The sequence below is a fragment of the Ambystoma mexicanum genome, chromosome 4q (assembly GCF_040938575.1).
Source record: "Ambystoma mexicanum isolate Mex_15411 chromosome 4q, UKY_AmexF1_1, whole genome shotgun sequence".
In the NCBI taxonomy this organism is placed as follows: domain Eukaryota; kingdom Metazoa; phylum Chordata; class Amphibia; order Caudata; family Ambystomatidae; genus Ambystoma; species Ambystoma mexicanum.
The window spans coordinates 53,502,705-53,514,998 of record NC_090928.1 but is presented as its reverse complement, the minus strand read 5'-3'; the positions used below and the strand labels follow the sequence as shown (position 1 = coordinate 53,514,998).

General features: G+C 41.0%; 1 protein-coding gene across 1 annotated transcript in view; it reads right to left on the bottom strand.

Moving 5' to 3' along the window:
- Positions 1–12,294, bottom strand: part of LOC138467192 (osteocalcin 2-like) — a 267,263-nt gene that overhangs the window by 102,935 nt on the left and 152,034 nt on the right. The window contains exon 8 of the mRNA XM_069607247.1: positions 1,793–1,855. Within this exon, the coding sequence (XP_069463348.1) occupies positions 1,793–1,855 (63 nt within the window). The remainder of the gene's footprint in view (positions 1–1,792; positions 1,856–12,294) is intronic.

The window sequence follows — 12,294 nt, the reverse complement described above, 5'->3', positions numbered from 1 at the left end:
GCCTCATGGGAAGGGGCTCCACCTTGGGGAAAAGTGACACCATGTAGGGATTCGTCACAGAGCACAGAATGAAATAGAGAAAGATATAGTAGCAGACCTTAGCTCTGTCTTCCCTTAATAAGGGCAAACAGGGAACACATAATGAAATAGAGCTAAGAGTTGCTACTATACACTTCTCTATTTCATTCTCTGTTCCCCGTTGTACCCTGTTAACACAGAATGAAATAGAGAAGGATATAGTAGCAACCCTTAGCTCTGTCTTCCCTTTGCACTGGACACCCAGGTGAATGGACGCCCAAAGAACAGTGCATATATACCCATAGTAACCCGGAAGTATCTTTGTCAAAGGTCACAGGAGCAGTCCCTAGATTGATCCTGGCTGCTTCCTTTGGGACTCCTGACCTCTGCAGGCAGCCTCAGGCAGATGAAAAGAGGTTATCTGGGGTGAGCTCTGTGTTGCTCCCATCCCAGTTGAAACCCCTTTTGTAGGGGGAAAGACCTTCCAAAGATGACAGTGCTGGGGTCAGAGGTCACAGGGTCAGTACCTAGATAATTCCTGGATGGTACATTTGGATCTCCTGACATTTGCAGTCAGCCTCAAGCAGATGGAAAGCATACATATCTGCAGTTAACACCTGGGAAAGTAGTATCTGCTAAGGAGGCTAGGAATCCAGGCATGCACCAAGAGTTTAAGAGTGCATTCATTTCCAGCCTCTTGCACAAATCACCTGTGCTGCTATTCGTTTGACTGCAGCCCGACCAGCTTCTCACGTATCCTCCCACCTTCATTATCTCTCTTTTCTTCACCCTTCACTCGTACAACAACATTAGCTACTTATCCACCGTTATGTCACCTCTTTCCTGCAACACCCCCTCCAGCCACCCTTAACAGTTGCCATCAGCACATGCAAGTTATTTACTGTCTTTTCTAATTTGAGTGGCAGCCATCTTAATTTTTTTAAGGGATTTGGCTTGCATTAGGCATGAAAATAATTCTTTAAAATATATATATAAGTACCCTGGAGGGAGCGTGAGGGTGCTACCAATAGTGTTAATCAACACAATGTGGGGTGGCCTTGACTGTAAATGGCCCTAAGCCCTTGATGTGGCCCTCACTCCACATGGCTCAAGTGAGGGGCCTGTTACCGACTCAGCCTCCCCCCACTACCCATTAGCATTAATTAACACTACACTGATATATTAGATGAATTAAACACCACGTCAAAAAGTAGATTGGAGATTAGCTTGGAAAGGAAAATTACACATATGAATATAGGAAAAAGGGAATCTACTGTGTGGCACAATTAACTTATTGCTGTGGGAAGATATGAAGCTGAAACTCCATTTAATCATCCAATGGGAAAGATGATTTTCAATACTGAAAGACACCAATATTTGGCAAGAATCAATTAACACACTGAGACAGTATTACACGGAAGAACTCAGCTGTACTAATGAAGCACTCAGCAAACATTCAAATATGGGGCAACTGAAAAAAATGTGTTCGGTTTTATTTTTTTATATTGTATTAATGCGTTCAGTTAAAAACTTTTAGCATCATACATATGCATAAACTACAATAAAATACTTAATGAATCTATAAAAAATTCTATCAAAAAGCATATTTACATCTCATCGATAGTGCATAATGAATATTACGTAATTTATACATTACATTCCTAAACATATTACTCTAAAACAATTTGTTATTTAACCAGTTCAACACAATTCATTTATCTTAATGAAAGTTATATCTTTACAAATTATGAAGATAAAACATTATTTTCTGTACCTCACGGATGCCGTTAACTCACTCTCACTGTGTAACAAAACAGATGCCGTTGCCTCACTCTCACTGTGTAACAAAAACATGCCAAATTACTTATTTAGAAGCATTTTCTACAAAGAGTGGTTTTACTTTATTGACATTACAATTATTATCATCACATGCTGAATACTGTGATAAATAGGCAATAAATATGTACATAATATTCCTATACACACATGCTAACATGTTGTTACTATGCCCTTGCTGTGCTTTCCCAATGTACAAACACTTGCAGGTCATTACGATCGAGTGCACCAGAGAAAGAACAGCCCTATTCTACGGTCCACTCACAGTAAGAAGAGCCCAAACCATAATATGGAGCAGGTCAACTAGTGTGACTTTACCAATGGGGTCAGGGCCTTTTGAATATCAAGGAAGAGTAAGCATCATTTACAGAACCAAAGCTTTCATGATTTTCAACATCTGGTATTTTGAATTCTACTGAACCCTGTTTTGTAAGAATTTTGTGTAAATAACTCACATTTTGTTTGCAATCTTTTTCAAAAACAATATTTAGCAAACTTCTTCAGCAGAAATGAGGGCCCAGGTGTGGTCAATCAGAACATTACCACAGAGTCCACTTCCTTTCACAGTCCTTATAGTCTCAGGTGCATCCACAAACATGAGACAGGCAACCAACCAGCCTACAAACCGTTCCCATAAGAAATTAATGAAATGAATCCCTTCCCAGGATCTTAAAGGCAGGACTACGTCCCCCCTAAACTCCTGTGTTGTCTGTCTCTGCAGCCATGGTGACCGTCTTGAGGTTAAGGGATGTGGTAGTGGATTCATGATTTACTCTTGTGCTGTAATCTCTGGCTGGAAGAGGAGTCCTTTGGTAGCACTCATCTACCCTGGGCTCTGTGAGGTGGCGAGCCTTGGAGGAATCACACTAACTGTAAAGTATCTGGTAACGTGGGGGCCATTCTCCTCAGCTACATCCTTGTTAGTGTCTACTCCCAGGTGTGGAGTTTAGACTGTCTGTGCCAGATGCCTTCAGCCTGATGTTGTATGAGACTGCTCATTTTGGAGTCAGGAAGAGACACACTAGTGTATAGTTGCCATGGCACTAGGCACTAACTGAGACCTCCTTGTGGAGTAGGTTGGTGTTACTAATCGATGGTACATAATGGATAAAAGTATTGCAAAATATCCCTGTAAATATTGATTACACCACTAACCCATTTAGACACATAGAGGAGGTTTAAGGCAGTGGTGGAATATTGTGTTGGGTTACATTTTTTATTTGTATGAGTTGTGCCTTATTTTATATTCTTAAACATTAATAAATGAATGAAGTATAACAAAAGAAGCATCACTTAAAGGAATATTGACCTTTTTCATGATATTCAGGTTGATGAGGTTTTTTTAAAAAAAAATCAAACAATATTTTCACAGTTTTTTCCTTGATGATCTTCTTCTTATGAGTTTGTCAGAATCAATTTCTGAAATCAGCAACATAGTTGCGTGATATTGTGGTTGAGGTGTAAAAATCCATGACAATATGCCATTTCGTATGTTTCTGTTCTGATTGCTGGCTATTATTCCATTATACGTTCCCTTAGCGTACTTATGGTTTTGCATGCGTAGAGTAATGAACAAGGGTATAGGATTAAATATGCAATATATGTGTTTAAGCATGATAAATAGAAGTTTAAAGACATTGGTTTGCCCATTCCCAGTTAATGTTATTCTGATTCCTTGAGATGGTTGATGCACATTGAGCAGCTTAAACACAAGAATTTTCCCCTTTATTAAAATAATTTTTGTCCAGAATCTTGCTTAAAATAATTGGTTTCCATGTTCCTAGCTTCCAAACATTAAGCATGTTTATTAGCAAAAAGTAGACATTCTTTAACTATCCAAATCCTTTTGCATCTATTTGCAATCATGTCCATCATCGTGGGTAGAGATTTTAATGTTTGGGCATACAAGATCAAAACCGCATAGCACATCGCCTCTAATAATGAGATGTGTGCTGCTGTTGTTTCATTGCTGAAATTATAGTTTTAGGTTTTAATTTAGCAAATGCTATTAATATATTCCGAAAGTTAAGTTCCACGATGTATAGAATTCTGTTGGAAGTCCTTGCCTTAGCTTAAGAAATCACTGAGAGTAGTTCAGATCCTGACTGCTCCTAACATTTTTGAGAATGGTAGAGATTATGGATGGTATGACAAAGATTTCAATGGTATTTCTGTTGGTTAATTTCCAAACAACTTCACTGGCTACAGTTCTTTCTGCTATCTATAATATGAAAATATTTTTTGAACTGTCTGCCATAAATGTAAACAGATAAAATGTTTACAATGTGATGCGAAGTGTCTTCAGAATCTCGCCACTACAATAAAATGTCATCAACATATCCAGTGTAAAAAGAGAATACTCGTCCTATGTTCTCATAATTTTAAAGCACTTCCATTTGGTTCATTTAATTTATAGTAGATATATTCCATTTACTTGTCTTTGAGGTTATAATTGGAAGCAGTTATCAAGGTAACTAGACAAATATCTGAGTGTGGTAATGTGGTAACACCTAGTTTTAGTAATAGGTGTCTTACGACATGTGAATCACAGAAAACAGAACACTTCAGTATACATTTCAAAATCTTTATATTGACATAGGGAGATTGTTGGGGAATAACAACAACCAATGAAGACTGATAAAACAACCAAAAAGTGAGGGAGCAGTAGAAATTAAAGTCCTGCCATTGTTTGACCTATCAGAAAGTTAAATCCAATGGTAGTTCCCCTTTTTCACAAACAAAAATCTCCTAAATTCTTAAGGGTTGTTTCTGTGTCCCTGACCACATTTCTGACCATAGCCATTATAGGGAAAGCCCTCCTGGGTACAATTTTGTGTATGGCCTCTCTTAGGAGCCTGATCAGGACACAGTATTCCTTTTAGTCATGAGCCCAGTGTCTCCATATGGACTATGTTAGGTGCCTGTCATGGCTCGATTGTTCCTTTCAGTCATAGGCTCAACAGAATCCCAGAGTGTCTATTGTGTTTTGAGCCCTCTACAGGGTATTGATTGTGGTAAAATGCAAGTATTCCACAGTCTCTGGCCCACTTTAAGGCTATGGACCCACCACAGGCTCTAGTTTTCTGCCACGTTTTGATCCCTCCACAGACTATGGTTCTCCTTCAGGTTGGGGGCACACCAGAGGCTCTTGTTCAGTATGGAAGCAAGCTCACCAAGGTTTTGCTTGCTCAGGTATCAAACAAGACTACCTCCTTGCCCTGGATGGTGCAACACCTGGCATGCTTTTTTTACCCAGCTGTTCTAGGTAGATTCTAAATTTGCAATAAATGCACCACCCCCAGCAATGTGTGATGCACAAAACCAGGATGCTTAGATCCTGTAAAGAACAAGTATAGAGCTAGGAGTTGGACTATGGCTGCCAGCAGATGTTTGTACAATTTCCTCCCTGCTGAGATAGCTAAGTGCAGCGAGTCTTTCAGCGAGTTCCTCTTTTCTTTCTACCTCCTTCCCTCACTTCTCCTCTTATCTTTTGTATAATGTTTGGTTCTCTTTTGATCATTTGCTCTGTGTGGTAAAATGATATTGCATTAACCAATTGCACTCACTGATCTCTCCTTTGAGGATGGAACAGATCAATGCCAAAACTATATTATGAATGCCCATTAGGTAATTAAACTATCAGACTGCTGCCGTCAACAGTGCCTATAGCTGTCAACTGATGCAGTACACTGAAGGCAGCTAGTTCTCTGTGATCCCTCCAGGGTAAAAATTGTTCCCCCACATCCATTGCCATAGTCTTTGCACGTGTAATAGGATAAAAGCCTGCTAGAACTCCAAGCAAGACATTGCCCTCCATATATGGTTTACGGTGTTCTACAACCAACGTATTTGATGGGATTTTATGGTAAACATTATATTTAGTGAGGGAAAGGTCATTTCCTGTTTAGATTTATGCTGCATCATGGACATGAGAAGTCCTGGATGAACAGTCCTAGAGAGATCATCAGCATTTACCCAAATATCACATGTATTTGCAGTATGGTGTCTTGGGAAGGCATAAATTCGTTCTTGCTCCTTGGACCATCCCTACTTAGCTTTCCTAGACCAACAAGAAAATGATGGTGAGGCCATGTGCTGCATGGAATATCCAGGGTCTGGAGAAAGTTCCAGAAGAGCTGCAGTAGCTTCAGTTGTTGTGCAGTGCTGATATGCATCATTGAAGCAGAAATAAGGTGGAAAAGCATAGCCCCTTTCATAAGGAAAATTCTTGTATTTCACCCATTGAGCGATCAATTCATTTGTATGTTGCCCTTAAAGAGTGAGGGGCTGAGTTTGAATTTGAACCACTATGACTGCCACATTTACCTAAACGTAGGAAAGATTTACTAGAACAAGGGCAACTTCCAATATTCCTTGGGGAGGACATCCTGCAGCTGTTGTTAAAGCTAAATAAGTCTCCATCAGATTTGGCCCCTAACACACATTGGGGGTCATCAGGGGTTGGGCGGAGTGTGAAAAATGCGGTGGTAATGCTATTACAGCCGCATTACAACTCAGCCCAATCCCGAGTTTGGGTGGAAAGTGGGGGGTTTACCTCCAGCTTCTTGCTGGAGGTAAAATTCTTCCCTTTCCACCCATTTTCGGGGCTATTAGCACTGCGCTAATAGCGTCCAGAATGTTCTAATGGGTTCAATGGACCCAACGGGAATGGGGATTTACCACCTCCCACAACTCGGGATCCGGCGCTAATAGCGCCGAACCGAGTTGTGGTAATTCAATATGCGCTGGCAGTATTATCCCAGCAGAATTACTGCTGAGATATCGCCAGACTTGTGATAGAGCCCATTGTCATTTATTAATGTTGATGCATGTTACTGGCTACCACATTCTTCACATGCACACCCTTCCTGGTACATTTGGAGGCTATGGCTGCAATTCTTGACTCTGATAAAGAATTTGGTTCAGTTCAATAGGGTTTCTCCTTTGACACTCTGCAGTGCTTCGCCTTCGGCCTCTGCTTTCTTGTTTGTGTTGAATTAATTTACTTCTCTATGGCTAGTGTGGATTTTTGTTTTGTCTAAGATGCCTGTTTTTCTAAATTCTTTTCAGGGAGATATTCCTTTACCCACTTTGATTTTGGAGGACCAGATGGTCCTCCTGGTCCACTTTATGATCAAAGAACCTTCCATTGCTACTGATGAGTTGTTACTTAGCAAAGCTCCAGCTTCCGATTGATTGGAGGCCAAAATCATACAGATCTCCCTGTCTACTGATGGCGAGAGGAAGGATGAACAAGTAATGTCAAGACCTTGCACCAGAACCACCTACTCCCAGTCAGGTGATGAGGTTAAGCTGACACCGGGAGTGAAAGAGGAGGAACTGGCCAAGGGGCCGGTAACAAGACAGCAGTGATTCTGCGCCGAAAGGCCCGAGGAAGATCCTTCGAAAGGCTCAATCCCTGGAAGCTTCTCCAGCTACTGAGGCCGAGAGACCATCAGAAGGCCAGCCGGAAGCCAGTGAAGACACTGATGTCGAGGGTGATCAGTTTGATCTCAGGCAACTCCCACAGTACCTCTGAGCTCCAAAGAACCTGTTCTAAGGAAAGAGGAACAGAAGACTGAAAGGAACAGGCAATGGGCACCTCACACTGGACCCCTGGTGAATAATATATTAACTTCAAAAGAGGCCTGCTCTCCCTGGTGGTACAGACAGGCCTCATCTAGGTTCTCCCTTGGACCTCGATCGATTGGTGGCCAAGTTTGAATTAATACATCAATTACTGCCACATTTACTTAACTTAAGGGAAGATTTATTTGACATGTGCCACTATACCGTGGGGATGCCAAAATGGCACTGTGATTAAACACACATAAGTCCCCATTAGAATGTGGCTTGTATCATGCTTTGTTTGTTTATTAATATGTCCCAAATTAAGCCACATTTCAATTGGATACTTTGCATGCAGCTCTTGATGCTGAGAAAGTGTTTGATTCTGTTTTATGGAGTTTCTTCTTTGCTACTCTAAAATGTTTCAACTTTAGCTTCTATTTTCTTGGTTGTATTCCTATTACATAACTCCTCCCCCATATCTAGGGTATCCATGAATGGTCTTCACTCTTCCCCCTCCAGCAGGTGTACCTGTCAAGAATGTCCACTGTTCCCTTTATATTTTGCTTTAGTAACAAGGCACGTGCAGCCATTCTTTGTTATAAACACAAAGAGGTGTAAACATTGCAGGTTAATTCACTGATGATATCTATTATATGTTGGAACTCTGCACACAATTCATGGCACCCATCAGTTGATGGTCAGATGTATGGGATCTACCCCAGTTCCAGTGTAAACCGGTCAAAATCAGAGTTGTTCTCCTTATGCTCCCTGTAGTTCGACATAGAGACATGGGTGGTTTTCAGTGGGTTCCCAATAATATTCTCTATTTAGTGATGCACACACAGAAGGAATACTACAGTCTTAATTTCAGGTCCTATCTTCTGTTAATGTTTGCTAGACTACAGACGTGCCCCTCTCTCCACCCGTCTCTTCACAGCATTATCTGTGTGGTAAATATGATATTAGCTGAACTATTTTACTATTTTATAAACATACCCACAGGCCTGAAAGGGCATACATTGATGCTCTATGCAGCACTGTTGTTACTTTTGTATGGGGTTCAGACTAAAGTGGACAGACATGGTTAACCCGTGTAGCCTGGGTGATTGATCTGCCCTGGATTTTGAGAGAGGCATGGTGTGCTTGCGCCTTCAATCTCTGTCTGTTATTTGCAATGCTAAGTATGATTACACATGTAAAGTTTACTCTGCGCAGACTACTCTTAATGCCTGGTCTAGGATTTTGTTGTCACCTGGATATAGTAATACCTTACAACTTTAATGTGTGGCTTTGGGATTTCCCAGACCTCTCTCGCACAGTGACCATGTCTATATGCATTGTATGGGATCGGGATGGGACCTTCACATTTGTTGTGACGTTTTCAGATGGTACATTTGTTCCCTCACATATTTTCTGTTACCCAGCAATACCATCCTATATGCCCAGCATTCAGATGTAAGCTGTGCTCCTTTCCCTGCGAATACAATTATAGAAAAGTCTGCGGGGCGTGGATATTAGTGTTGTCCTTTAATAGCCCTGTCCAAATGAACATTACCAGTCTGCCTTTTAAGCCCACACAGGGATCGGTATTGGGTTTACTCTATCTGATTGAGGCACCAGTGCAGTTTATTGGCAAAAGGAATCTCATTGAACTCTAATTTTCATCTTATTAAATTTATTATTTTAATAGATTACACTAAAGAACCATCTTGCATGGAAAATCTGACAATAATAATAGTGGCGTATGTGTGCGATGCTTGACTCGGCTGCTGATTTTCTGCACATGCTCTAAACCTGCGTAGACTAGTCGCTCTTGCAGCTAAAAGTACTGCTATTCTGCACTTTCTTGCACCTTTGAGATATATTCTAGGCAATATTGGGGGAAATCTCTGTTATTACACATTTTTCACTCTAGCATGCTTGATAGCTGATGCATAATGAAACATTGGACTGCCAAAGTAGCAAGCATATATTACTGTTACATGTTACTGTTTTCCATCAAACCCTAAATAATGCTTAAAAAAGAAGGAACTAGAAGAATGTGCACATAGTAATTTGGTGCCAAAGTTCTACAAGAAGATGAAATCATTTATAACTACTGTAGGATTTAGGATGAAATGACGGGTAAGCTGTCCTTCCCCTATTTCTCACAATTGCAATATTTTTGGGACTCACTGGGTGCTCTAGATTTCCTTAATAACTGGCCTGTTCATTCATATCAATCAAAGTTTCTTCAGAACATTTTGGTTGAACAAGAGATTCAAATGTGGGATTCCTTACACTTGAGGTGTTCTATTCATTTTTGTATTGATATACAGGAGGAACAATGCTCTTTTGATCACAAAAGAACGTACAATAGATAAGAAATCAGATTTGGTGGGTTAAGTTTGAGGGACATTCTGACCAGATTGTGGAGGGGAGTAAATGGAACAGTCACCATGGACAATATATAAGTCGACACACATAGATTAAGGACAATGAACATTTTTAAGTGCAGGTAGGCAATACAGCCGGCTGTGCTTGGGATGTGACCCAGTGAGGAAAGGTCAGAGGGTAGAAAGGAGATGGTGGTGGAAACAATTGCGTGATCAGATATGGATGGTGTGACAGTAGTATTAGTGACAGTAGTATAAGTGGTTGAGAGAGAGGTGGAGATGAATATGAAATCCAAAGAGTTACCCCCTGTATGGGTAGGTACGTTATGGATAGAATGGAGAGTGTGGCCACTAAGATAAGACTGAAGTTCAGATTTCTGAGAAGTGGTTGGAGAGATAAGTTTAAAGTCACCGAAGAGAACAAGGTGATTTTTAGTGGAAAAAGAATCAAGGAGTTGCCCAAGATCATCAAAGAATGGTCCAGTGGGACCAGGAGGGTGATAGATGGGGGATGATGTGAGCTGAGTAATGTAGAGCAATAGTAGAGATAGTGAATTCAAAAAGAGGAAGGAGAGGACATGGCACTGAAGATTCATGAGGCATTGAGGCGGGAAGAGAGTAGGTGTGCGACGCCTCCACCTCTCGCCAGTCAGTCGAGGAGAGTAAATGTAGGATAGTTTAGAGTCGTATAGGGCCACATGAGTGGCAGGTTTCAGTGATAGCAAGAAGGTCCAGGGGAAGAGAGCTGGAGTGAAAGTAGTCAGTGATAAAAGATGTTTTTTTGCATACAGACTGAGCATTCCAGAGTGCAATGTTCAGTTGATGAGGTAAAGAAGAGTACTGAAGTTGAGTCTCAGAGGAAGAGAGGCAAGGTGGATAGGTAGTAGAGGAGGTACGGTTAGCTGGTGGAAGAAAGACGGAGTAGTGGGAGTTTCATGTTTGTGAGTTTTATAAGAGGGATAGGACAGGAGGAAGTTGTAGTGTGATTGGAGTAAGCGTAGGAAGAAGCGAGTAGGAGGAGGAACAGGAGGTCTGCTGTGGTGGACTTCAATTTCTTCATTTCTACACACTTGGAGGCAGACCCACGAGTGCTTGAGCTGCAGTGCCTATAATCCTATAATTGCCTCACAATACCGTGGAGTGGAGTGAGGATGAGTACCTTTGTGGTCTGCTGTGGTGGACTTCAACTTTTTCATTTCTACTAACTTGGAGGTGGACCCACGAGTGCTCGAGCTGCAGTGCCTATAATTGCCTCACAATACCACAGAGCAGAGTGAGGACGAATGGGTTTGTGGTTTGCTGTGGTCCGCTGAAGCTGTGAAGGCTCAAGGTACTTTTTTCCCTGTTTGGTGCACTGCACTAATACTGATCGCCCGCAGCAAAATCTCGTTCTTAAATACCCTGAAAGGTTTATTCACGTTGTCATTGTAGACTTTTCAGGAATAAACTGCTGCAGCAAGATACTGCAGCTTTTACTTCTCTTGTCGGTGCAACCTGTGCTTAGACTAGGAGGGTGTGCGGGAGTGTGGTCCCTTCTTCGTTCCATACGGTGTTCTATAGCCCGCTGCAGCCTTTCTCTGGCCGTTTATACACTGACTAGCTGATCAATTGATTACCTTTGCAACACCTATTAGTCTTTCACAGAGTGTCATTGCGGCACGTTGCTAGTAGACACACTGACATTGGTGTGTGTTAGGAAAGCCCCTCTACTTAAGTCTGTGTGGCTCTTTGCTGGGATTGGGCTCTGCAGCTCTGCAGCCGCAATTGGAGTGTGCATGAGTGTGGTCCCATCTTCTTACAAGGGTGTCCATAGCCGGCTACAGTCTGTTTCTGTTTGTGGCCTTTCTTTTAAAATCCACAACAGACTTTGCTTGAGTACCCCCACTGAAGACTTGCTGTTTTGATTCCGTTGGGACTAAGGACAGGAGATACTTTCAAAGTGTTGCTTAGAAGATTAGGAGTACTTTTATCATACATACTTCTCCACTATATATATTTGTATTTTACACTTTAACCATTATTTTATCCCCACATTGAGGGACTGTGTTCAAGTTTGTGTAAAATACACAAGGTTCACGGCCTCTGATAAATTCTTTTTACAGACGGGGAAATCACTTTGCACAATTTTACATATTGAAGTTATACATTGCTGATGAATATATGAATAAGGATTGTATTTTGTACATTTACAAATTTGTTTTAGAGAATGAATTACTGATTATATGGTTTTAGAGCTGATTTTAGGCAGAAGGTTCCATAATAATTGTATGTTTTAAAATTAACTAATAGATAATCCATTAGGTACTTGCATGTTTAGTTTGTATTTACTTAATATTAGCATTCATTACAGTCTGAGGCTTTTATAGTTTGTACTACTTCAGGCCAAGAAAGGTGTTATTTTTATCACAAATTAATAATGCCTGGGAAGCATTGCCTCAGCTCTAACAATCAAAAAGTTAGTAAAAAAGCACCCACTCTAAAAATACCAGCCAGT